General features: G+C 47.3%; 2 protein-coding genes across 7 annotated transcripts in view; one reads left to right on the top strand and one right to left on the bottom strand.

Annotated features, from left to right (window-relative positions):
* Positions 1 to 14,325, top strand: part of dctn1b (dynactin 1b) — a 20,440-nt gene extending 6,115 nt beyond the window's left edge. The window contains exons 4-31 of one of the 6 annotated variants that reach the window (XM_068338103.1): positions 114 to 145; positions 882 to 902; positions 3,890 to 3,907; positions 4,945 to 4,965; positions 5,619 to 5,795; positions 6,024 to 6,047; positions 6,789 to 6,986; positions 7,072 to 7,276; positions 7,393 to 7,471; positions 7,548 to 7,707; positions 7,812 to 7,916; positions 7,997 to 8,188; positions 8,269 to 8,385; positions 8,481 to 8,633; positions 8,743 to 8,903; positions 9,120 to 9,288; positions 9,411 to 9,479; positions 9,564 to 9,776; positions 9,857 to 10,018; positions 10,157 to 10,288; positions 10,378 to 10,506; positions 10,618 to 10,760; positions 10,838 to 11,004; positions 11,592 to 11,713; positions 11,883 to 12,069; positions 12,205 to 12,278; positions 12,377 to 12,466; positions 12,674 to 14,325. In XM_068338103.1, the coding sequence (XP_068194204.1) occupies positions 114 to 145; positions 882 to 902; positions 3,890 to 3,907; positions 4,945 to 4,965; positions 5,619 to 5,795; positions 6,024 to 6,047; positions 6,789 to 6,986; positions 7,072 to 7,276; positions 7,393 to 7,471; positions 7,548 to 7,707; positions 7,812 to 7,916; positions 7,997 to 8,188; positions 8,269 to 8,385; positions 8,481 to 8,633; positions 8,743 to 8,903; positions 9,120 to 9,288; positions 9,411 to 9,479; positions 9,564 to 9,776; positions 9,857 to 10,018; positions 10,157 to 10,288; positions 10,378 to 10,506; positions 10,618 to 10,760; positions 10,838 to 11,004; positions 11,592 to 11,713; positions 11,883 to 12,069; positions 12,205 to 12,278; positions 12,377 to 12,466; positions 12,674 to 12,811 (3,458 nt within the window). In that variant the 3' untranslated portion in view covers positions 12,812 to 14,325. Of the gene's footprint in view, positions 1 to 113; positions 146 to 881; positions 903 to 3,889; positions 3,908 to 4,402; positions 4,472 to 4,944; positions 4,966 to 5,618; positions 5,796 to 6,023; positions 6,048 to 6,788; positions 6,987 to 7,071; positions 7,277 to 7,392; positions 7,472 to 7,547; positions 7,708 to 7,811; positions 7,917 to 7,996; positions 8,189 to 8,268; positions 8,386 to 8,480; positions 8,634 to 8,742; positions 8,904 to 9,119; positions 9,289 to 9,410; positions 9,480 to 9,563; positions 9,777 to 9,856; positions 10,019 to 10,156; positions 10,289 to 10,377; positions 10,507 to 10,617; positions 10,761 to 10,837; positions 11,005 to 11,591; positions 11,714 to 11,882; positions 12,070 to 12,204; positions 12,279 to 12,376; positions 12,467 to 12,673 lie in introns of those variants that run through there. The other 5 variants (XM_068338106.1, XM_068338104.1, XM_068338105.1 and 2 more) reach the window with 5 other exon arrangements.
* On the bottom strand, positions 14,319 to 25,303 carry alms1 (ALMS1 centrosome and basal body associated protein). Its single transcript, XM_068338102.1, has 18 exons — positions 25,199 to 25,303; positions 24,132 to 24,306; positions 23,866 to 23,986; positions 21,901 to 23,767; positions 21,608 to 21,767; positions 20,293 to 21,417; positions 20,096 to 20,211; positions 18,774 to 19,704; positions 18,426 to 18,551; positions 17,722 to 17,877; positions 16,090 to 16,826; positions 15,872 to 15,989; positions 15,588 to 15,794; positions 15,269 to 15,519; positions 15,010 to 15,163; positions 14,829 to 14,886; positions 14,514 to 14,613; positions 14,319 to 14,433 (listed from the first exon to the last, which is right to left on the bottom strand). Exons 1-18 carry the CDS (start codon positions 25,211 to 25,213, stop codon positions 14,389 to 14,391), a joined length of 6,462 nt encoding a protein of 2,153 aa, XP_068194203.1. The 5' UTR covers positions 25,214 to 25,303; the 3' UTR covers positions 14,319 to 14,388.

Below are 25,303 nucleotides of genomic sequence, written 5' to 3'. Positions count from 1 at the left end.
AAACTGTACGCGGTGTTTATGGTCTGATCTCTATGGCATCTTATAAAAAGCTGTAAACCAACGACGATAATATAAAAGTTGGTTTCTCACTTTGTCTTCTTTTATCTCTTCAGAGATCCTGGAGACATCCAAGTCCTCTAAACTGGTGAGTCAGATCATGATAAGTTCTAAGCAGCAAAGTGCCGGCATAACTCAATAACAGTCCCACAATCAGATGCGCACAAACTCAAAAAACTGCACACAGACATGTATTAACCTTTCTTATCTGAAGTTGACTGTATGGAAGTAATGCCACACCTGAGCTGCTGGGGCAGTAGGACTGAACGCTCAGAGGTTGTCCATTTCTGGTTCTGGTTTGTTCTGTTATGTCATACAACACGTAGATAAATTTAAAATGAGGTCATTTACACATTTCTGTTAAAGTGTGGATAATCTACTGTATTTTCTCATTGATAATTATGTCATTTTTCCATAAAATCTATGGAATAATAAGACAAATACTTTTTTTAAAAAGTTATAAAAATCTTTTTTATTCTTTTAATCCTTTGAATTAAAAATGTGAGTTTAAATTGTGTAAATCTGGGGTCTGTGTTGAAGGTTATGTTTTAATGTTTGACCAGCAGAGGGCGCTGATTACCTGTAAATGCAACTGCTTTACCTTTTAAATGAATAAACCCAGGAAGTTGTGTTACTGTTCCTTCTTGTTTTCTTATGATTTTATGGATTTGGATGAAAAGCCACAACTAGTTTCTCGTTTGAATGAGATTATTGACGAGATCCGTCTCACGTCGGTCCCCATCACCTCGGGCATGCCTCTGACAAACGCTTGACCTTTGACCTCCATACTCCTTTCCTTCCTCACCTTCCTTTGACACACGCAGCGAGGAGTGAAGCCCAAAAAGGTGCTGCATGTTTCTCTAACCTCGGTACCGTGGTACCGTTGTGATGATGACTGTAGTTACCGTGGTAACCGTTGCTCTGTATGGCCTCGCTGCTGCATGGCGATAGAGCCTTTTCATATGCCTTCATGTGACCATAATTCCTCTCCGCTCACACCGCCATCCTTGGTCTTGTCATCAAGCAGCTCTGCTTATGTGTGAGTGAATGGAAGAGAAGCCCACTTCCTGTCATGTGACCTCTGTCGCCTCACCTTGTCCTGTGCTCTGGTCTGTGTCTGTCTGCTTTCTCTTAATAAATAATAATCATTTCTGAAGCTTTACACAAAACATCTGAAGAGCTTTAGATGTTGGGGACTTGTTTTAAAACTTAAATAACAGAAACTTTTCAAAAGAAACATTCAGTTACTCCAGCGTGATTAAAGATGTAAATTTTTTATTATGTCCTGAGTTCACTCTGATAACTTGCACTTAATGGAATCAGCCACGGATACATAGTCTGGACAGTAACTGCTAATAGCCAGGCTCAAGCACACACACCAAATGACCAGCAGTTATGGAGGAATGTTCTTAACTTAACTAACAGCCTCTGAACTACTGTTGAGGTCAACATATTGACCATCCCAGCTCTAAGTAAAGGCGTTATCTCACTCCCTGCCTGCAGAGGGCGCAAGAGTGCTTCTGTCGGTTCTAACCTCAGGTTTTCTGGTTTAGCTTTTGCTATTGTGTTCATGCATATCTTATGTCAGGTCAGTAACTCATTTAAACGTACCTGTGCTGATGTATAGAAATTTAGTTCTCAGTTTTGACTGAATTATTTTTTGCCTCTAAAATATGAGCACTGTTTACTCTCTACTGTACATGCAGCCACATTGGACACTCATGTCTGAGACCTCGAATTGCATTTCGACATTCACAGAGGAAGTCATTACCAGACCCGTGCTGGGAGCCTGGCGCTTTTTCCCTGCCATCCTTTGCTGAGTCATACATGCAGGCGTTGTCAGATTGCGATGGAGCTGAACTCCATCCTGCCTGCAGACCTGCAGGGGATGGATTTCTTGTCAGCGCAATTCTATTTAACGTCTCCTGTTTTGTTTCTCCTCCTCGGAAGGATGACTCAATTTAAACTTCACCAGGAGGCTCAATGTTCTTTCATCTGTGAACATCTACATTAAATATTTTTACATTTTCTTGTCCGAGTAGTGGAAAAGTTATCTTTCTATACTGATATCATAACGGTCATTGTTGTGAGGCCTGTAGGCTGAGTGTGTTATTTCGCATTAATGCATCGGGGCAGTAATTCTATCCTGTGTGTCACTGGAGGCTTCAGATCTGTGACCTCAGAAACGAGTCAAAGCAGGAAGTCGATACCTCTCCTATCATCCTCACATCACTTCAGAGGAGGATGCTCTCGGAGCAGCACTTAGTCCGTGTGGTGGACAGGAAGGGAAGGATGAATATTTCATCAGGACAGATCTCCCTCTGCTCCTCTGTAATGGATACACAAAACACTTAATTCTTTCTGCTCCAGCAGCTCTGACGCCGAAATCCTGTTATACTTCTCATTATAATCTATTTGTCTTTTCTGAAACACAATTCTCTTGTTTAGTTTTGTCTCATCGTCTCAAATTATTCATGTGATGTCAGAGTGTTTTAGGTTTAATTCTTGCAGCTAATCCGAGTATTCCCACTGAATTAGATCGCTGAGCTGCTGGTGTCGAGGAGATTAGAAGAGCTGAGGAAGACATGATGATCGCTACTCAGACTCACAGGAAAGAACCGACTCAATAAAGACGTTATGACTGAAGCTCAGACAAACGAATGGAGTCTCAGATTCCAGTTTCCCAAAGTTTTGTGCTGCTTCTGTTTCCATTTATTAGAACAAGTAACAAGAACTGGGGGGTGATATGAGCATTTTTAAAGCTGATGGATGGTGATAGACAGTTTGACCCGAAACCTGTGGGCTGCTTATAACATAATGCCAAAATGTAATGTTAAAACAAAAAAACAGTGCTGAAATATTTTACTTTATGTAAAAACAAAAAATAAGAAGACATCCTTTAAGATTCACTAAAAGTAGTTCCAGGCTTTGTTTCCTGTCAGTATGTATTATGCAAAATAAAGTTTAAAAGGTGTCCCGTAAATCTTTTTCTTTTGTTATTCAGATCAGGAGTTTCCTCCTGATCCTCGTTGTTTTTTGTCTTCTCATTTTAATGAGCCTTTATGAGGTCTTAGAGACTGTTGCTAGGAGACAAGAGAGGTTTGCATCTTCTCTGTCTCTGGCCCCGCCCTCCTCTTCTCTTGCATCCCCTCCTCTGTCTGCCCCCAGTCTCTCTCTCTCTCTCTCACACACACACACACACACACACACACACACACACACACACACACACCCCTACCTCCCTGTCTGTCTGTCTGAGGTGATGATGAGTTGATGAACTGCAGCCAGCATGTTAAGGATGGTGCGCCATGATGTAATGCATGAACGGACTGACGAATCACAAGAAGCCTTGGGGAGGGGGGATTGGGGGGTTAGGGGTGGGGAGGGGAGTAAGGCATCGCGGTGAACAGCAGCAGACATCGGAGGCTGGCGGCACAAGATGGCAGAGTCGTAATCAAAAGCAGAGAGGAAAGGGAGGCGCCCACTGAGGGCTCTACCTAATGCATTACAAGAGGAGGACATAAAGGAGGACGATAGCAGGAGGAAGGGACGCACCCGGGGAGGGCGGGGGTCCAAGGAAAATACATTACATCCATTGGCAGCTTTGCATCCTCCCAGCCGGAGCGGCTGCCTGTCTGTTCGGCTTCAGCTGTTTGTCTTAAAATCGGTCTCTGCAAATCGGCGTCTTTTCCTGTTTCATCACCTTTCTGTGTGTGTGTGTGTGTGTGTGTGTGTGTGTGCGTGTGTGTGTGTGAGTGTTTGATTGGTATTTGTCTGTGATTGTGTCGTGTGTGTGTGTGTGTCTCTTTCTCCTGCAAATATGATGAGACAGACTCCTGCACCACGGAAGGTACAGAACTCCAGATGATGGTCTTTATATGCTACTGTTGCTGTTGTTGTTGTTGTTGTTGTTCATTTGTTTTGAGCTGCTTAAAGTTTTAGTTCCAGCTCATTTCATTTTGGTGGATGTAATATTTTTTCTATTGAGTCAAAGTAGAACAACTTGGTTGCAGTGTTAATTTTTCCACTAGGTACAGTATTGACTTTAGCTCATTTCTTCGTGCTTGTCTGTGAAGCACCGTCTTTGTTTCGGTCTCCATCCTTTATTTCTTTGGCTTTTTTAAGAGGTCAATAATTTTTTTTGTCTTTGGAGGAGAATAAAAATGATTTCCCTCTTGTTTTGCAGCTGTAGCAAAAAGGATGATGTGATTTTAGTACAGCCTGTTCTTGTATCCGCTGCAGCTCGACACAGCGGGTTAGGCAGGCTGTCAGCTCCTATTGGGTACAGCTGTTAGCTCGGGCTAATTTCTGCTGAGCGGTTCGGTCCTAATCCAATTTAGAACGATAACTAGCCAGAGCGATGGCCGTGAACCAGAAACAGGAGGAGGTAGAAGAGAAACGGGCTCCAGACCAGGTTGGGATAATAATAAACTGGAAATAAATGATTTTAAGTCAGTGTTGAATTTAAACGATGCAGCTCAGGTTTGATAGGATGGCAAGCCGTCGCCGTCCCCGGTATGAAGCCTCCTTTTAGACACACTGCATCCATTCAGGCGCCGGCAGTCGTACCAGTCACGACGTTTGTGTCACTACTGAAGGTTTAGGTCACGAGGGTGGATGACATGTGGCCCCCCCTCGGGAAGATCAGAAGGTTAGATCAGAAGTGTCACATGACACTGGATTCATCCCCAGATGTTTTTAAGTTCCAGATCTAGAAAAAATAACCTTCAGCCACCCATTTTGTCCTTTTTGTCTGTGATTTCCAGTTTCTTATGAACTGCACCCTAAATCACTAACCCTGGATGTTTGTTTCCTTCCTCTCCTCCTCTTCTGCTCTCTGACCTTTCCCACTTCTCCTCATCTTTTCTTTCCCCGTCTGCTCCTCAGACCACGGCCAGAAGGCCTAAGGTGAGCTCCGCCTTTTAACCCTTCATGGCCTCCCATTTCTGTCTCTATGAATAAAGTTGCGTGTTTGTTTTACTTCCTTCAGCAGCGCGAGTGATGACACCATTCAATTTTATTATCATTTGATGAATGATCAGTTTTTAAATTCACTAATATTTTGTTTTTACTTGACAGTTACATCATTTTGACTTTTTTACTGCACAGATAATAAACATGTTCATCTATATTTTCCTCTACACTTCTTTTGTCTTTTTTATTTACCTTTTTATTTGTATTTTATTTCAAGAAACAGTTTGTTAGATTGTGTTGCTGATCCAAATCAAAACCAAGCTGCCTTACTAGACATTTGCTCTCTTAATAGGTTTTTAATCTAACATGAAAGATCTTGGAAGGTTGCGAAAGTAAATCATCTTTACTTGTCTGAGAACGTGTTCACCAGCTGTCTGTTGAAAGGAAACTAACAGAAAAAATGGGTTAGCCTGGAAGCTAACAAATTTAGCGCGCAACTGGTAGCCTCTACCAATGCTAGTTTGTTAACTTTCATTCATAGGAGCATTTATTTTCTAGCCATGATCAGTGTTTGGTTCTCATCTAGTGATCGCTGTATTATTCTGTGGGCTCTATCTCATTACTTTTCTCCCTCACGGTTTCTCCAGCAGCCCAGCCGACCTGCAGGCGGCGGTGGGAAGGGGGCGCCGTCCGGTTCGGCCTCAGCCTCTGCTGGGGAGATGAGCAGCAGTGATCCCAGCACGCCGGCCCAGACCCCTCTGGCTGCTCCTGTCATCCCCACCCTCCACTCCCCTGGAAACCCGCCTGTCCCCGTTCCCAGCAAGGTCAGCAGCATCATCAGCATCATCAGTATTATCAGCATCCTCAGCATCACACTGTAGCTGACTCTACCGAATAATTTCCCTTTGGGATTATTAAAGTATTCTTCATCTTCATCCTCACAGCACCGACTGTGAACAGCATAAATTTAAACATTTTGCAAAAGTCAGCAGCCGTGTGGACTTTAATTTTAAGGAATTTCTAATGTCTATTACCTATTTCTAACCCTTCAGGAGGACGTAACCGTGGAAACACAGGTGCAGTGATGTGGCTTGAAGTGATGTTTTTGCACCTGAGGTGTTGTTTTCACTCTGAAGTGTGACTTCTATTTTTTAATTGCTGTGTGAAGCGTCTGCTAACAGGCAGCTTTTCTGCTACAGGAAGTCAGATATCAAACATTGACTTTAAATATTTTCATACTTTGTAAAAATATTTAACTACAATTTTCATCAAAATTCACTTTAGAAGGGTGAAATGTAATAAAATTCTTTTTATAATTTACAATTAAATAATTTATACTGAATAAATTTGATTAAAAGAAACTTAAATGTGTCGCTTACACATTTATTCAACTTTTATAGACAAAATTAACACAGTGAGTTCACCTAATTTTTTATTTTTCAAATATTACAGATAAAAATTATTTTTTATGTTCATTTTTTGTCAACATGATTTAAACTAATGTTATTATAATGTGAAATTCTTAAAGTCAATGTTTTAGCCTTACATACACAGTATAATCAGACATTGTGAGTCTTCTACCTGCATGTGTGTGTCATGATGCTGACAGGTACAGTAGATCCCTGCAGAGAGGAGGTGAAAGCTTCCAAACACATTAAAAAGAATGCAGAGCTGCCATCCACAGATTTTCCGGTCATCTGTCAACTTTATTACTCTCAGTGAAATCATGAAAGCAAAATGATTAAAGAACTGTAAATGCTTTTTAACCTTTGTCTATCCTCCTTCCTCTTGTCTCTTCCACACGTCCCTGCATCCAGGAGGAGGAGGCGCTGCGTGGACAGGTGAAGGACCTGGAGGAGAAGCTTGAGACGCTGAAGATGAAGCGGACTGAGGATAAAGCCAAGCTGAAGGAGCTGGAGAAGCACAAGATCCAACTGGAGCAGCTGCAGGAGTGGAAGACCAAGATGCAGGAGCAGCAGGCCGAGCTGCAGAAACAACTCAAAGAGGCCAAGAGGGTAAGAAGCAGCAGAAGGACGACTGGACGATGGAGAGGTCGAGATCATACTGATCTACATTTTGTCTTCATTCTTCTCCGTGTAGGAGGCAAAAGAGGCTCAGGAGGCGAAGGAGCGTTACGTGGAGGAAATGTCCGACACAGCGGATGCGATCGAGATGGCCACTCTGGATAAGGAGATGGCCGAGGAGCGGGCGGAGTCCCTGCAGCTGGAGGTGGACTCTCTCAAGGAGAGAGTGGACGAGCTCACCATGGATCTGGAAATCCTCAAGCATGAGATTGAGGAGAAAGGTGCCGCCATCATATCTTTAAAAAGCTGAGATTGGAATTCATATTTGAAGTTGCCTTTAGCCTACCTTTACTGCTGGATCGTCAGAGCTCGTCTGTGTTTTCTGTGATTGTTCCAGGTTCAGACGGCGCCGCCTCCAGTTACCACGTCAAACAGCTGGAGGAGCAGAACGGCAGGCTAAAGGAGGCGCTGGTCAGGTACAGTCACCCTGTTAGACAACCAGGGAAGATGTTGCTGGAGAAGGGAATGACCTCCATCTCCATCCGATCTCAGGATGCGTGACCTGTCGGCGTCAGAGAAGCAGGAACACGTGAAGTTGCAGAAGCAGATGGAGAAGAAGAACGTGGAGCTGGACGCTCTGAGGAGCCAGAAAGAAAAACTCCAGGAGGAGATGACGACAGCAGAGAAGATTGTTGACGAGCTGAAAGAACAGGTCAGCGTTTCAGGGGGTTGTCACATCGTCTTGTGCTCTTCAGATTGGAGTTTTAAAGCTGATTCTGATGATGTTTACTCAAAGAGACGACATTTCTTTGGCAGGTGGATGCAGCTTTGGGGGCGGAGGAGATGGTGGAGACCCTGACAGAGAGGAACCTGGACCTGGAGGAGAAAGTGAGGGAGCTGAGAGAGACGGTCACAGATTTGGTGAGTGAGATGAGCTCCTTCGCAGAACACCTTCCCCACGTGACGTCCAGATTAAAAACTGGTTTGTCTCCGCCCTTCAGGAAGCTATAAACGAGATGAACGACGAGCTCCAGGAGAACGCCAGGGAGACGGAGCTGGAGCTGAGGGAGATGTTGGATCTCGGAGCTGCCAGAGTCCGCGAGGCCGAGAAGCGCGTGGAAGCGGCGCAGGAGACTGTCGCCGATTACCAGCAGACCATCAAGAAGTACCGCGAGCTCACGGCTCACCTGCAGGTACGGACCGACGGCGCCGAGCGGCGTCGAGTTCGATCGCGTGTCTCAGTCTAACGATTCTGCCCTCGTGTTCGCTGCAGGAGGTGAACCGGGAGCTGACCAGCCAGCAGGAAGCCTCGGCAGAGCTGCAGCAGCAGCTGCCGGCAGAGATGTTTGATTTCAAGATTAAGTTTGCAGAGACGAAGGCCTACGCCAAGGTCAGAGACGAGAAGAGCCGGTGTGATTCGGTTTCAGTCTAAGATTACTTTCGTGGTGAGTAAATGGATTTGTGTCTGCTCTTATTCGTGTCCAGGCCATTGAAATGGAGCTGAGGAAGATGGAGGTGGGTCAGGCAAACCGACACGTTTCCCTCCTGACCTCCTTCATGCCCGAGTCCTTCCTCCGTCACGGCGGCGACCACGACTGCATCCTGGTGCTGCTGCTCATCCCCCGGCTCGTCTGCAAGGTCAACCCCCGTTTTTATTAAACACGTTTCCTTCGACAGAGGAGGCAGGGCTTTCTGGATGATGCGTGTGTGTGTGTGTGTGTGTGCGTGTGCGTGTGTGTGTCTGCAGGCCGAGCTGATCAGCAAACAGGCGCAGGAGAAATTCGACCTGAACGAGAACTGTGTGGAACGGGCCGGCCTGAAGGGGGCCGCCGGCGAGCAGCTGAGCTTCGCCGGGGGTTTGGTCTACTCCCTCAGCCTGCTGCAGGCCACGCTGCACAAATACGAGCAGTACGTTTCACCGATGGATGACCAAGTCAATCTTCAAAAATCATTATTGATTTGTTGTGCCCGCATCACAACTTAAATCACAAAATCCTGACTGCAGGAAATGGGAGAATCTGTTAAATGCACCACCAGAATTTTGAGGGATTTTTGTTTTTCGGGAAGCATCTTAAAGCTGTAAGAACTGATGATTTTCATAACACTTCTTCGTTTGCATGTCAGAGCTCTGGCCCAGTGCAGCGTGGACGTCTACAAGAAGATCGGTGCTCTGTACCTTGAGATGACAGTCCACGAGCGCTCTCTGGACTTCCTCATCGACCTGCTGCACAAAGACCAACTGGATGAAACAGTCAACGTGGAGCCACTGACCAAGGCCATTAAATACTATCAGGTACACACACACACACACACACACACACACACACACACACACACACACACACACACATAGATGAGTGAGTCCAAAAAGAGAGGAATCAGATGAAATTAAACCTCCATCCTTCCTCTCCTCAGCAACTGTACAGCATCCACCTGGCAGATCAGAATGAGGACTGCACCCTGCAGCTGGCTGATCACATTAGAGTGAGTCCCAGCAGCGTCCTCTAGTGGTGACGGTCTAACTACAACTAGAATCGCTTCTTGTTCATCGCCTGTGTCCTCGTGCAGTTTACCCAGAGTGCCTTGGACTGCATGGCGGTGGAAGTGGGTCGCCTCCGGGCCTTCCTGCACGCGGGTCAGGAGAAGGCCGACCTCGCCGTTCTGCTGAAGGACCTGGAGACGTCGTGCAGCGACATACGGCAGTTCTGTAAGAAGATTCGCCGCAGGATGCCCGGAACCGACGCGCCGGGCATCCCATCAGCTCTCAACTTTGGACAAAAGGTAACCATGGCAACTAGTCTACCTTGCCGATGAGGCGTACAAACCTTAAGGTTCACATGTCTCCATGTTTGTCCCTACAGGTGTCGGACACCCTGTCTGACTGCAGGAAACACCTGACCTGGGTGGTGGCGGTTCTGCAGGAAGTGGCAGCGGCTGGAGCTCAGATGATGTCACCGCTGGGCGAACAGGAAGGGCTGTCAGCCGTCAAACTGGAGGATGTGGCGTTCAAGGCGGGAGAGCAGGTATAATCAATAAGGACTAATAATTTAACTACACAAAAAAAAAGTTTTGTCTAAGCAACAAAGACAAAAAGAAATCTGTAATGTGAAGATGTGATACATAGAAGTTCTGGTTGTTAACAAGCACACTGTCGTTTGCAGATTTACGGCTCCCAGGGCGCCAACCCCTACGAGTGTTTGCGTCAGTCCTGCAGCATCGTCATCACCACCATGAACAAGATGGCCACCGCCATGCAGGAAGGAGAGTATGACTCAGAGAAGCCTCAGAACAAGGTAACTCTAAGACCCGAGCGCCGAGGTCTCCTCCAGTTGTGGCTTCTTTCCTGCTACGGTTTTCCTGTCATACTGTCGTCATCCATCAGGACCCCCCTCCTGTGGATGTGCGAGCGGCCGCACTCCGGGCCGAAATCACGGATGCTGAAGGTCTCGGCCTGAAGCTGGAGGACAGAGAGACGGTCATCAAAGAGCTGAAGAAGTCTCTCAAGATCAAGGTTAGGAAATATCCTGCAGCTGATGTATTCGTACAAACTGAAACCAGTGCTTCAGGAAACAATGGGGTATCATGGGTAATATATTTGTTGTGTGTATTCTTTCATCATCAGGGGGAGGAGCTGAGTGAGGCGAACGTCCGCCTCAGTCTGCTGGAGAAGAAGCTGGACAGTTCGTCCAAAGACGCTGACGAACGCGTGGAAAAGATTCAGACCCGACTGGACGAGGTTCAGACTCTGCTGAAGAAGAAGGAGAAGTGAGAACGCTGTGCAAATTCAGATGTGAAGTCGTGTCCGGAACGGAATTCCGCAGCTATTTTTGTCTGTCGTTCAGGGAATTTGAGGAGACGATGGACGCCCTGCAGGCCGACATCGACCAGCTGGAGTCAGAGAAGGCTGAAATGAAGCAACGGATCAACAGCCAATCCAAGATGACCATCGATGGACTGAGGGGAAACGGCCAGTCGGGAATCGCCTCCGTCGTGACTGGAATGGCAGGAGGTGAGCAGGAGGACAACAGCACCTCATCCAATGAAGACGCCACACAGGGTTTTCTCATTTCAGTGCTGTTGAGTCTTTCCAGACACGTTTTGATCCTAATCTCTTTCCTAAAGACATAAATACCTCCTCTTTGTCTTTATCCTTTCATTTTTTAAATCTCTTTACCGTCAACAGAGGAACCAAAAGGTATTCCACCTTCAGTTGTTGATCGTGCATGAAAACAAACTTAGTTAGAAAATTTGTTTAAATGCATGCTTTGAATGCATTTTAATACCAGATGTTTTATTCAGGGTTCCTGCAGGACTTAGTCTCAAGCTAAATACCATTATTATATATTTATTATAACATAGTGAAACCTGCAGAAACCTGAAAGGTTATTCTGTCTTCTCTCGATGCTCAACACACAAGTGTGTGTGTCTTGCATGCAGCATCTGTTGTAAAGTCAGTATCTATTGCTCACGTTATCCCCTTAACGTTTTATCGCCTCTGAGCATCAAGTTTTAAATGTTTCATCAAACTTTACAACTGAAGTGATGAGAGGTCAGGTGTTCAGAACTTCTACCCCTCTCTCTCCCCCCACGCCTCAGCGAATATGATGTCCGGCTCAGCTTCGGGTGTCCAGGTCATCGACTCTCCTCTGCTGACTCAGCAGATTGAAGCTCAGAGACTCTGTATCAAACACCTGAAGAATGACAACAACAGACTGAAGGTAGCTCAGGCTGATGTTAGCTGCGTGGCTAACAGTGCTAACTGGTTTAATTTTAAATAATGAAGTTTTGTCTCCTTCAAGTCCTAAAATTGACATATCATTTAGTCTACTATTCATGACGTTACAAATCAGTGGAAACTGCTGTAAGTCTTCCACATTTCCCTCTCAGGCTGAGAAGATGCGCGCGCAGCTCGCCTCTCTTCCTCCCCTCCACGTGACCAGGCTTCCGTCCAGAGACGGAGGCCGTCCTGAAGTGCTCTCTAGCGCACTCTACCGCAAGACCGAGCAGCTGCTAGAGACGCTGCTGCAAATGAGCGCCAACGTGAAGGTGGTGGACGTCACGGGGAGATCTCCAGGTCTGTGATTCATTCACTAGTCTGGAAGGTTTCAGTTACACTTCTATCCTGTTGTATAAGCCACGTCATGATCGCAAATGTTTTAATAATATGTGTAATAATGTGTGAAATACCCAGAAATGTATTTGTTTACAGTGACACCTAGCGCTCAGCTGCTGGAACAGACGGCCAGGTTACAGTCTCTGAGTGACACTCTGGGCAGACTGAAGGTAACAAGTGGAATGTTTTACAGCTAATAAAAAAAAAGTTTTTTAAATTAAAAAATAGTAGTTTGAACCACTTTTATACACATTTCCTCTCCCGGCAGGATGAAGTAGCGGAGCACGTCGTCCATCAGCAACCCGGAGCTAGAGTCTCCACAGATTTTGCGACGTTCCCGTCGACCTCATTTGTGAAGGTGAGAACGACGCTCCAGGCTTCAGTGTGACGGAGAGTAATTTCAGTTCTCCTAGGTGGACAGTGGAGGTTCCGAAGCTTCGGATTCAGTTCCATCCATTAAATTTGTCCAAGCCGCTCACTAAATAGTTCACTTCCAGTCCAGCTGAGAAGTGGCGGCCCCACCCTGCGCCCCGGCTTCTAATGCTCGACTCTTTTCCTTCTTCAGGCGAAGGAGGAGAAGCAGAATGACTCGGTGCTGGTGGGTCGGGTCATGGTGCCGTGTGCTCGCGGTCAGGAGCAGGTTCACCGCCTCGTCCTGTCCCAGGGTCAGCTGCAGAGAGTTCACCGCCTGCTGCAGACGTAAACGCCACCGCCATCAGCTGGCCGGGACGTTCACATCACTGGTGGGGAAACTCAGAGCTGCAGGAAACGACACTGATAGGATGGTAGTTTGACGCCAGTATGAGCTTTAAATGTCAGCAAATTTAGTCTGAAAATTTACTGCTAATATGTTTAATTTAACTTATTTATTAAGATTGCTGCTTTTCATTTCTGTCAAACATGACAGTAAACTGAAAATCTTTTTGTCGATCAAACAAACTTAAGAATCCTTTGAAGACTTTTGGTTAACCGACTAGATTAATTCGCAGCCTGGACTAAAATTTTATTTAAATTTTGTCAAGCACCTCCTTTTCCTTCCCCGTTGAGCCAAAGTCTGCTTCAAACTTGTTTTTAGGCGTATGAGACAAATGTGCTTCGAGGTACAGGCCTTCCTCCTGTTCGTTATCGACCGGCTGACGCGGATCCTCGTTCATTTTTGTTGTCTGGCCAAGTAAACGCGGCATGCTGCCCAGATTCTGTCTGTATCGTCTGCTGCCGTCATCACGCAGAAAAACGAAGGATCATGTTGTAAATGTCGCTGTGTGCTCCATCTTTATAACTGTCTGAAGGGAAAGAAACATTTGTGGTGAGTTACTGTTACATAATCATGTGTTTCTTTAAACTAGGAGGCGTCTATCAAAGAGACATTTTGCCGATAGAAAAATAGGTGAAAACAGAACAAAATCCTGCACAGATGCTTCACCTGGACATTAATTTATTCTTTTAAGACATTTTACAGATGAATTTAAGTTTTCTTTCATGCAAACGGATGAATGTGTCGAGGATTTTGTTCTGTGGTATGACTCCTGGCTGCACAAAACAAGAAAAGCTTATTAACCTCAAGGGATTTAGCGTGTGTGATTCTCTGGCATTAGCAGATTTCATTGTTAAATTATTTAGTATTTATTATGACTGTAAATTACTCTAAGTGTGTAACGTCTGCTTTTACGTACCTCGTGTGAATGAGTTTACTTGGGTCAAGTTGCTGAATTAGAAAAGCAGAGCTGCTGTTTACAGGCCTTAAAGCTGCAGCGATCGCCGCCTTATTTTCCATTTAGTTTTGCCAAAGAATCTTTCTTTCACCACATTTGCCATTGAATTGATTTTAAAAAGCCTTTTAGTTTATTACTCATTTTATTTGTTACAATATTGTCTCAACTTGAAGTTTTATTTAATGGTTAATTAAATTTAAAAATGCATCTGCATGACTGGTTCAAGAGGAAGAATGCAGACCTTATTTAAACTTATTTACCAACTGGTGTTTCTGTCTTAACTCGTCTTCTTCCTTGTGCGGCTTCCTGCTCTTTCCAACTGCTCAATAAAGACATTGATATGCCGGAGTATCTGTCAGCCTTCACTGCCTTTAGCTTAAAAAAAACCTTAAGCCTGCAGAAATCTACTTTATTAGGACTTTTTTCCCCACAGGGCTGCAGTGATGAGCAGGAAATACTCCGTTTCAAATTTAAAAGGGCTTACAAATAAATACAAGCTGGTTTTCACTTGTTCTTTATAAAATGGTGTAAAAATTGACAGTAAAAAAAGCTTCTTTGGATCGTTTGATCAGTTCCACGCCGTTCTCCTGCCCAGGACACGATTGGTGATTCTCTGAAAGAGTAAAAACACTCGTTTACACCGGACCTTCTGATCAGCTGCTGCCGCGATGGAGAGAAGCTGCTGGCGTTCACCTTGTTGTAGAGCTGGGCGTTCAGCCGGTACGAGCGATACTCTGCTTTTCTTCGTTCCTCCTGTTTCCTCCGCTGCACCTCGGGGAGGTTCTCATAAATCCTGGAGAGGAGATGAAAATCACAACAAGATCAAACTTTTTGTGAACTCTCAGGAACTGAGAGTTTATTATTCATTTCGTGCTGGTGGTGACGCCTTCTACTGTTAGCCGAGTTGTAGCGTAAACCAGACATTTCAATAGCAATGTTTAAAAACATTTATTTTTCATGACCCATAAAAAATGTCTTTAGTTAAATGCTGTAATGAAACACACGTACTGTTTGGACCGTTGGATCATCTCCTTCCTGGGAACAGCCCTCCTGAGCAGAGCGGTCCCTCCAGAAACAAGTTTAAAATAAGTATATAAGTATACAAGTATATAAATGAAAAATGACAAACTGATGATGCATCATTCACAGAAAACCACAACACAAGCCTCCGTTCTTTAAGGCGGAGTACCTGCAGGCTTCGGCCCCCGCGGTCGGCTGAAGCGCTCCTCGTTCTCTCTGCTGAAGACTTCCTGCAGCTTCCTCTCCTCCGCCAGCAGAGCCAGACGCTCCAACCTCCGCCTGGACTGAGAGATGAACTCCGGACGACGCGTCTCCAGAGCCTCCTGTGGGATGGGAAAGGAGCGTGAACAATGCTGCGTTTTATTTGTTTTTCCCCAGAAGTCAACACCTTTTTTGGTGACATTCAGGAAAGACTGACGTCAGCCCACCTGCAGTGACACCCGTGTCCCACCAGAGGGCGCCAGTTTGCTTTCTGTTTCAGCCTGATGTGTGAATCTGAGTGGCTCCTTTCCATCTTCAGAGACTTGTCTCTGTCTGAGGGGTTTCCTCCACGCTTTGGTTCTGATGTAGGGCTCGAACCACGCGGTGCTCGGGTTCCACTTCCACTCCTCTTCCTCGGGCCAGTTTTCCTTCCTGGCATCACTCCTCAGCTCGTCAGCGGAGATGAACCACGAAACCCCTGAAACAAGTTCTACTGTCATCCAATCATGTTAACACACATGCAGACATCCCAGCAGACGGACCTACCTTCGGGGTAGGCCTTCGTTGGGCTCTTCCTGCTCCTCCTCTTCTTCTGTGGGCCATCGGTCTTTGAGGGGCTCCGCTGCCCTCCCCCTCCTCTCTCCGAGCAGCTGGAGGAAGACTGGTTCGGCCTGGGCGTTCCCGGCGAAGGGAACGTGGTTCCAACGTCTCTGGTGCGGGGTCGCGTCCCGCTGCAGACGAGGTCCAGGTCGCCTGAGGAAATGGAGGGACGACTTTTACGTTGTCTAAAAACCAGCGTTCGCTCCTCGGAACCAGAACCCCATACGGACCTGCCTGGATGCTTTTGTGGACCAGTTTAACGGGCTTCTTTCCTTCCAGAGCCCTGGAGGGGCCGCGGTGTGAGGTGGGGGTGCTGAGGCTGGTGGACGAAGCGGAGCCCCCACCGACCTGAATGATGATGTCAGAGATGAGAGCAGTGACCACATCTGTGTGCAGTTCCACTAGAACAGGTTCTGATCCGTCACTGACAGCAGCTTTAAACACTCACTGTGGACTCGTTGGTCTCCGACAGGAAGTGATGCGTCTCTCTCTTCCTTCCTCTCCTCTGTTCCCTGCCGTCTTTCTGCCGGTCGATGGTTTGGTACAGTTTGCTGAGGCTGGAGCTCGTTTTCAGGCGCTGGACTCTGTGGGCGCCGAAAACCCGGATCAGCCGGACTGTGTCGACGGTGGACGTGGAGCCGGACAGGAAGGACGATGTCTCCGAGTCGTCTCTGTCTGCGGGACAGAGGAGGGGGCTCTGGGACGAGTCAGGAGAGGTGTTGGAGGTGAACGAGTCGTCTTCCTGACGCCTCTGCGCGATGGGGGGTTTACCGTCGACGGTTCTGCCTCCTCCGCCTCTCCTCGCCGGTTCCGTGTCCTCACTCTTCCTCACCTCTCCCGTGTGCCCCCTCTTTCCCAGCTTTTCCTCTGCCTCCGGCGTGTTCACGCCTCTCGCGCCGTGAATGAGTCGGGAAAGGCGTTCCAGCCTCTCCAGCAGGGACCCCTCCCTGTCGCTGGTGGGGCGGGACTCCTCCAGGGTCCACTGAGTGCAGAACCTCCGCCACAGCCGGTCCAGAGAGCTGCGGCTCTCCTCGTCACGGTCCGTTTCCATCTGAACCGGCTGAGACGTGGGACGGAGGAACTGCATGGGGGCCCCTTTGGAGGCCCCCTGGGGGGTTGATAAAGGCGCTTCAGTGAAGTTGGCAGAAACCTGAGATGTCTTTGGAGCTGGAGTCACACCGGATGCTGAAACAGAGGGACCGTCTAATTATGCTGGTTCACTATTTAGCAGGATGTGACCCACAGTGTGGTAACAGGGACAACCACTGCTTTTGATCGTTGACTTTAAATTCAGGACATGTTGCATTAATGTAAAAATTGTTTGCGTCCTTCTGTCACACAGACATTTCAAATGGTTGCAAACACTTCCAGTTTTTCTTTAAAAATATATCAACCTTTTAGAAAAACCCATTTTTATCTTCTGGAATGTATTATAACTATTCTTGTTTTTCATTCTCTAATCTTTCTCCATTCCTCTCTCCTTCCTTACAGATTTCTGTAATCCATTATCAACCGAGTTACCGTCATTTCAAGACTATGAACTGCTACTTTTTTCACACCCTTTGAACCCTGCAGCTAATTTATAGATTTTTACCAGCTAACAGCCTCCAGGGGGCGCTCTAGCAGGAAGCACAGGAGCAAGCGCTGTATGGATTGACTGTTTTGAACAGACGTTTTGGACATCATGCAAACCGCTTATTGACAACACACAAAGAAAGTCGTATGATGTGGCTTTTAAGTCAAAGGGAAACTCTTTAAAGTAGGAAACAGCTGCTGAACTCAAGTTTGGCATCAACGTATTGATGGTGAGACGGAGACACGGAATTGTTTTACCGGCGTGTGACAGGCACTGTTTGGAGAAAAGCAGTAAAGAAAAACTTTATAAATCTGTCCGTAAATATCTCATGTTACACCTCCACACCTGCGTCTTACAGTCAGTCACGCTCAATAGTCTGGAAATGACGGTAATCAGTGACTTTATGACATCTCAACATTCACAGCAGTCACTATTCAGGATGCACACACTGAACAAGCAAACAGGGTATGTGTGTGTGTGTGTGTGTGTGTGTGTCCAGCTCACCTCTCTGTTCAGACTGGTTCATTCTGGATGCGGCTGTCTTCGCCCTCTTGCTGTAGATCCCCTCCGTGTGTCTGATGGTGACGCCGCGGTCCAATCCCGGGTCTGCGTGTCCCAGGACGTCGCTGCTGAAGGCTGGGGGCACGGCGTCGTCTGAACCTGTTTCAAGAGTGGCTCGTTACCTCATGTCTGGTGACAAAACTAAAGCGTGACTGCTATCGTTCTCAGACCTAAAAAACAAGCGATGGAAGAGTAAAGAGACGCGGATGTAGAAACACAGTCCCCTTCCCTTCTGTCTCAGCTCGGGCCCCAGCTCTGCCTTTGTCTCACACGGCCCCTGAACATGAATAATCAATGCACTGCCTGGTGTCTGTTACAATACACCAGCTGCTGCCCACAGACCGGGGGCTGGGGAGCGGAATGGGAGCGTCTTCATTCATCAGATTCGAGTGGCGTTTCCACTCAAGATTTCATGAATTCACTCAACATTAGTGAACATTTCCGAGTTTAGCTTTGTTTTATCAGCTGGAAGAAACAACACTGGTCCAGTCGTCCATATGCATGAGGTAAAAGGAAAAGACGTGATCCGCAAAAGCTCAATTTAAACATTCTGAACCTGCTCTCTGTGTTTATGCTAGAATTATCTTCATTTGGATTTAGCCACTAAACGCTAACCGCCTCATGCTAACGACCTTTAGGGGGCGTACCTGAGTGGGTGCTCTCCATGCTGGTGGTGTCAGAAGGCTCGGTTGAGGAGAGGTCGGCTTCAGTCTGAGGCACGTAGAAGAGCTCCTCGCTGCCCCGGGGTTTATAAGGCAACAGAACGGGCAACGCTACAGGAGGAAGAAACACCGATTATTCCCTTTATCTTGTCTTGCTTCTAATATGGCTGAGGTGACATCGTTTCCTGTTTACCGGCCACAGTTTTACACAGTTTACTAGATTTTGTTTCTGCTTTAAAGGTATGATTGAACTAGAAAACTTAATTTCCTTCTCGTGTGTGTGTGTGTGTGTATAGATTTATCCTACACTGGTAGATTTCATGACGACCCCACCTGGTGATGAGTTTAAGGGTCTTGGCAGCACCACCACACTGTGATGGGGTAAGGATGTGGAGGTCATGTTTCCCTGAGGGGTCCTGAACCGGGTGGAGGTGTCTGCTCTTCCGGTGCCTCGTCGTCTCGTCGGCCCCCCGTTGTCACACCACTCTGCTGGGCTGGACGACCCAACGCCTTCATCTGGACTAGTGGCAGCAGGAGACGAGCGTCTGAGGGGGACAAATTCTTTCTGCGGTGGCGCCTTAGTGGCTTCCTGGTGTCTGGCGTGGACGGCGGAGCTTCGTGGGGTAGATTTGGGGGGCGGCGTGAGACGGACACGCGAGACGTGATCCATCCTGGCTGGAGCTGTGGCGTCTTCAGCTTCAAGACCGACAGAAACAGACGTCTGCGTGTCGTCGTCAGCGTTCACATTCTCTGTAACCAAAGGCACGGATTGTGGGGGAGGTTCTTCAAACTGGCCTCCGACGGTTTCCTGCCTCTGAAGAGGAAGGTTTGACTTCCTGCTGCTGTCGTCTGTGATGGGGAGGAGGTTCCTGCAAACCTGGACCGCTCCCGTGGAGAAATCGCTCAGGTGAACCATCTCAGGTTCTGGACTGGTGGAAGGTGCTGGTGATGTGGAGGGGGAAGTTGAGCGCATACGAGTGGTGATTGTGATCGACGTGAGGCTCCGGGGGTTCGTCCTGGGGAGGGTGACGCCCTCTCTGGCAGCAATCTCACGTATCTGAGCTTCCAGATCCGGCCGAGGATGGTTCTGGAGCTGAATGCCGGGATGAGACGGATCTGAACCGAGGCGCTGCACAGCGGAGGATGATCGGTCTTTAGCATCGCTAAGGGCAAAGGGCAGCTCTGCCTGCTGGGCCGGATCCGGCCCCCTCTGGACTCCGACGCTGGAGGCAGCGCTGCTCTCCGTCTCCGTGCTCACTGGACTCTGCAAGACAAAAGAAAAAAACCGCCGTCAGGCCCAGAAAGTTTGTTCAGCAAATTCATCCACTGCAGATTCACAAAACAACTCCATTGGAAACAGAAGTGGAATTAGAACCAAAGTGGATCTGATGACACGCCATGCCTGCGACACACCGTTTACCTCAAACAGGAGCCTTGTGCTGTCCACAGATTGGAGGCAAAAATGATACGAAATGATTAGTGCTTTTTGTCCAAAAAGAACAAAATGAACATGTGATAATGTTACATTTGTTTTTACAAATACAGGCAAACTCAAAACAAATCCCTTTCAGTTGTTTAGGATTGAGAGACTTGTCATCTATTTATGACTAAGTGTCGTATGAAACGCGCCGCTGAACTCTTCATTTGTGGTTTACCTTTATTGGGTTTTTTAACAGCAGCTCTCTCTTGATCTCCTCAATCCGTCTTCTGTCTTCTTTGTCCAGCTTCGGCGGCTCCCACTGCTGTCCTGGGATCTTCATCTTCATCCAATCTGCAGCACAGAAGCATTTGAGCCTTTTGCAGGAGCTTCCTGGACAGGTGTAAAATCTGAGCATCGTGTCAATGTTCTTACCCCTGGATTTGCTCTCCTCGTGGTCGGTGGCGCTGGCGGAGCTGGACGCCACGGTGGCCGGAGATTCGCTCTGCAGCAACTTGGCCACTCTGACTGCCAGCGAGCTTCCGCTGCTGCCGTCACTCACGGCTCCCTGATCGGTGTCAACGGGGACGGGCGAGGAGGAGCTGCTTTGTGCGGGATCTTCAGGAATTTTTTTCTCCACGGTGACGTCTGTCGTGTCGGTAGGAGGAGGGGTGAGCTGCTGTGTGCTCACAGCGGGTGGAGGCCTGACGGCCGGCGGCTGTGGCGCAGCGGTGTTGTCAGGAGGAGCGGCGCTGCAGCCTTCGGGTTCTGCTCGCCGGGCGGATTGAGAGAGGACAAAGGAGGAACCTGCAGCTCTTCTGTGAGCGTCTGTGGGCTCGTCTGTGGTAGGAGGTTGTGTGGATGGAAGCTGCCCCGATGAAGTCCTCATCTCCTGACCGATGGAGCTTCCTCTCTGTCTTTCCGAGGTCAGCCTGTGGGATGAGGACCCAGCCCACGGCAGGGACTGTTGAGTTCTGGCATCTCCAGTAGCCGAGGAGGAGGAGTGTTGCAGTCCACTGGTTTTCTTCCTCATGGAGAAAAATGTCTCGTTATCAGGGAGCGGCCGAGGTGCTGCAGGAGAGCCTGAGGGAATCGCAGACGACCCGGTGGAGACCACGCCCTCTACCTGAGAGGGGAGGCTGTGGATTTCTGATAAGGCCTTCGGGCTAATAAGAGAAGTTTCTGGGGTTTCTTCCACGCTCCGGCTGGTCTGCAGGGGTGACTCCACGTCTCTCGCCTCCACCGTCAGGGAGAACTCAGAATCCAACCTGTCTCCTGAATGACAGGTGTTCAGGCTGCTCGCTGAGCCGCTGTCCCTCTGCTGTGGAACGGCGTTCTGCAGCGTGGAGGGACCGGAGTCTTCATCCAGGAGAGAGGAGGCTGCATTCAGTCCGCCGTCACGCTGAGTCACCTCGACATGGAAGGGAGGGCGTTTCTGTCTGGTCCACTCTGGAATAGACGTAGTGGGAGCCAGACTGTCCACACTAAAGGGTACGGAGACACTGGAGGCTGCTGACAGAACGCTGGACCGGGAAAAGTCTCCTTTATTGGGGCTGTCATCTGAAAATAGATAGATGGATGGGACAGATTTCTATTATTTACTTCTGTTTACTTATTTAACATTACAACATTTTCTACTCTCAATCAGTTAGGGTGAATTACTGATAATGATATGGCGCTCGGTGCTCACAAGAGATCAAAATGATCAATAATCAATATGATTTTGTGTTTACAATGTTTGTGACGGTACCTTCAGACGGCTGAGTGCTCTTGGTTGGGGTTGCAGTCGATGCTCTGATGGTACAGAGATCAGTGGGAGAGAATTCGGGCTCTCTGATAGGCCCTCTGGGAGCGAACGGGTTTAAAATTGTTGAAGGAGACTGGTCGATACCGAGGTTGTGAAGATACAACTGAAAAAAGAAAAAACGCATATAAAGCATTGCTTTCTAATGCGTTAACTAAATACAATACAACTGCTACATTTTGAGGTTTAACATATTTATAGTAACATTTCAATGAGAGTGATATTTAACGTTTAAATACCGGAATCCTTTCTTCGATGTTGAGCTCCTGGGTCCTGCTTAGAGGTGGGGTTGTTGACGGTTTTGACGTCCACTGTGGGGTGTAGGTATCCACCTCCAGGCTGACAACAGAAGACGCTCCGATTGAAGCTCCTAACTTCATTCCGCTGTGGCGACTGTCCTGGGAACTCGACAGCGATACGTCGCTGAAACGTCCGAGGCTGGCGAGAGTGAAGAGTGGAGCTGAGGCGCCGGGTGCCTGGGGGGCTTCGCCCTGAGTCCGACTCCTCTCTTCCTCCGTTGCTACCTGCTGATCTCTATCGCCTGACATAACAACCGTGCTCAGAGAGGAGAGGGACTGCGACCTGCCGACAGGTGAGGCAGAGGGTTTCGGTGCAGACGCGGCATTATCTCCGTCGCTGGGGGCGCTGCCCACTGCCTCCCCTCTTCTTGAATTAGAGGAGCACGAGGGGGCTGACGAGGAACTCTGAGTCACATCCTGATGGCTCGGACTTAAAACAGGAGGCTGTTGTAAACTCCTCAAACGCTGACTCAGGATGTGGTCCAGAGAGTCAGACACTGCATCATAAGCTTTCTTTTTAGGCGAAATGCCAGAAAAGCCGTGGAGCGCCAGGCTGTCAAACAGCGACATCTTGCCTGACGTTTGGTTTGCCCTCCAGGCATCGACTTTCTGCAAATAACTAAGACTTGGGAGAGACTGGACTTTATCAGAAGTGGCAGCTTCCTTGTGGAACTGATTTGATGTAACTGACTGTTGGACATCAGCTTCAACAGGGGTAGCTGGTTGTGGAGAAATCCCTGAGTTTGATTGACAGAAATTTTCTTTTTGCGACTCTATGGGAGATAGTTGGCCCACTTTTGCCTTCACGCTGGATTTGGAGTGAGGCTTAAAGAAGCCTGGAGTGGATTGAGACTGTGGGAGGATACCCAGATAAGAGCTGTCGATTCCTGTTTGGTGCCCTGTGAACCAGAGGTCATCCTCTCTGTGACCCCGTGGTAAACCTGCTGAAAATGATCGTTTCTGTGGGACGCCGACTGACTTTGTTCTGGTGACGCTTGTTGGACCTCCGGACACGTCCGGGGGATGAGGTGCAGGAGGCTGACCAGGAGGTGGACTTTCACTCTGAAGGTTTCCGGATTCAGATTTACACCATCTACGTCTCTCTGCCTCAGACAGCAGCTCTCTGTGTAAAACGTCACTGCTCTCATCAGGCAGAGTGCTGCGAATCCCTACTGTGACGTTGCAAACCTCAGACAATGTTTGTGATTGATCAGAGCTCAAATCTCTGTCAGCTTGTTGTGTCTGACACCAAGGAAGAGAGGCTTCACCCGGAGGGCCTTCTCTACAGATTCTGTCAATGCCTGGTTTTCCAACTTGAGTGCTTTCAGAATTTTTGGGGAAAGATGCAGCATTTTTTACCGAGGTCTCAGAGGTGGATGAAACGAGACTACTGCTGCCAGTCAGCATACCGATGTCTCTCTGAAGGAGATCCAGAAGATGCTGAACAGGAACTTCCTTACGCAGAAAAAACATCTCATCGTCAGCAGCCTCTCTCACTTGCTTGTCAGGTGTGTCTTTGACGGCCTCCGAGTCCTTCTTCCTGTAGTCGGTATCATCAGTGAATTGAACTTCCTGTCCGTCAGCAGTGGGGATCAGTGGAGAGCGAAAGGTTTCCTTATCTTTGTCGTCATCCTCTGGAGAAAAACTATGCTGGGACAGAGAACCACAACTTCCTTCTCCTTCAGACAGAATCGTGTTCTGGGTCAACGGGTGCAGGGACAGTGAGCCGGGCTCAGAGACACGATTGGTACTTTCCTGGGGTGGGAAGTGAAACTTCACTGACGCCATGGACATATCTGGATAGGCCCTTCAAAAAGAAAATTAATTCACAAATAAATGTTTTGAACATATTGTGTTACAGAAAGTCTGCAGATCAAATATTTGTCTTTTAATTAATTTATTTACCTTAAAGGGGCAAATTCATTGTCACTCTGTTGGAATAATGAATATTCAGTGAATGTTTGTTCCACTCCAGCATTTACAGGCATCAGGGGAAGGGCTGGAGACAAATTACTGTCCTGAAATTCTGATGATAAATTAACACTTAGAATTTTATGCAAGACATCGTAAACAGGTTTAAAACTGTTTCGTGCTAACGACACACTTTGTGCTTCAATAACTTCTGTTCAACAATAAATACAGACATTCACTGCTTTATTTAATGCATGTACCTGGCTGTAATGAACGCTCTGACAGCTGTGAAACTTCCCAGCCATCTGTTCCCAGTTCTGGATGTCTCTGGTCCTGCCCAGCACTGTTACCACTTTGAGCTCCCCGTTGGTTGAAGGACGCTTGTCCAACAGACTGACTGACATCCGCTGGAATCTGAAGAGATGCCACCACCCTCTGTGAAGCAAATTATCAAAAAGCTTACCGATGCTGTCTTCTTGTATTAATAAACATTGCTGCATACTCTAAGTGTGAGCGCAATGAACAGTCATTTTGGAACGTTTGAAGCAACAATGGGCTCTTTTTGCTGTTGAAGCCTCAGATTCACTTCTAGGAGAGGATGCTCAACTGGATTATAGCATTCATTCACATCTTATCATGAATCCCTTTAATTGCTATTCCTCTTTCCAAGTCCAGATTATTTGCAAACCTACCTCACATAATAGATTTAACATTAATAACGTCCAAAGACAGCATATAGCCTTAGCTTATGGACTTGCAAGACTATTGAACAGTGTACAGTACATTTTTCCATCTGATTGTCATTCTTCTTCAGGTGTTCTGCCTTTCTTTTGCTTGTTTTTCCAAATCGGGGCTCTTGGTGTAAACCGTATATTGACGTGAGCAGATTATTAAGATTTTAGGAGAAAAATTTGTGCGATGGGTCATACAAATAAAACACATTGACTGCTGCTCACGCTTCACATATTTGATTTATCAATATGACGTCATACATCGCATAAAATCATATCAAACAGTGGGCTAATAACAACAGGTCAGTGCTAGCTTGGTGAACACCACGTTGTCATAAACTTCATACATATTGCCGTGGTTAACTTGCAAACACCCAGCAATTCGTACTATCATCACTGTTACATGTAGAAGTGTAAAAATTAACCAACATTAGTGTTACGTGTGCGGTGGACAGACAGCTAGCAAACTAGCAAAGCGATTAGCACTTAGCTAGTAATTGACAAGTGGTTCCAAAGCGGATTTCGCCACATTCTACGGATCTGATTTACGAAGAAGGTGGGCAATTGGTGCAGAACGCACGTTTAAAACCACTTACTTCAGAAATTTCCATGCTGTTTGTGGTGTTGTCAGTCTGCCACGATCAGTGGGCTTGCTCCAACTCGTATCCAAGGACCGTTGCTAGGATTTGTAAGGTGGAAAC

Source organism: Antennarius striatus, chromosome 17 (assembly GCF_040054535.1).
Source record: "Antennarius striatus isolate MH-2024 chromosome 17, ASM4005453v1, whole genome shotgun sequence".
Lineage (NCBI taxonomy): Eukaryota > Metazoa > Chordata > Actinopteri > Lophiiformes > Antennariidae > Antennarius > Antennarius striatus.
Note: the sequence above shows the minus strand (reverse complement) of the source record. Positions and strands in the feature narration are given on the sequence as shown.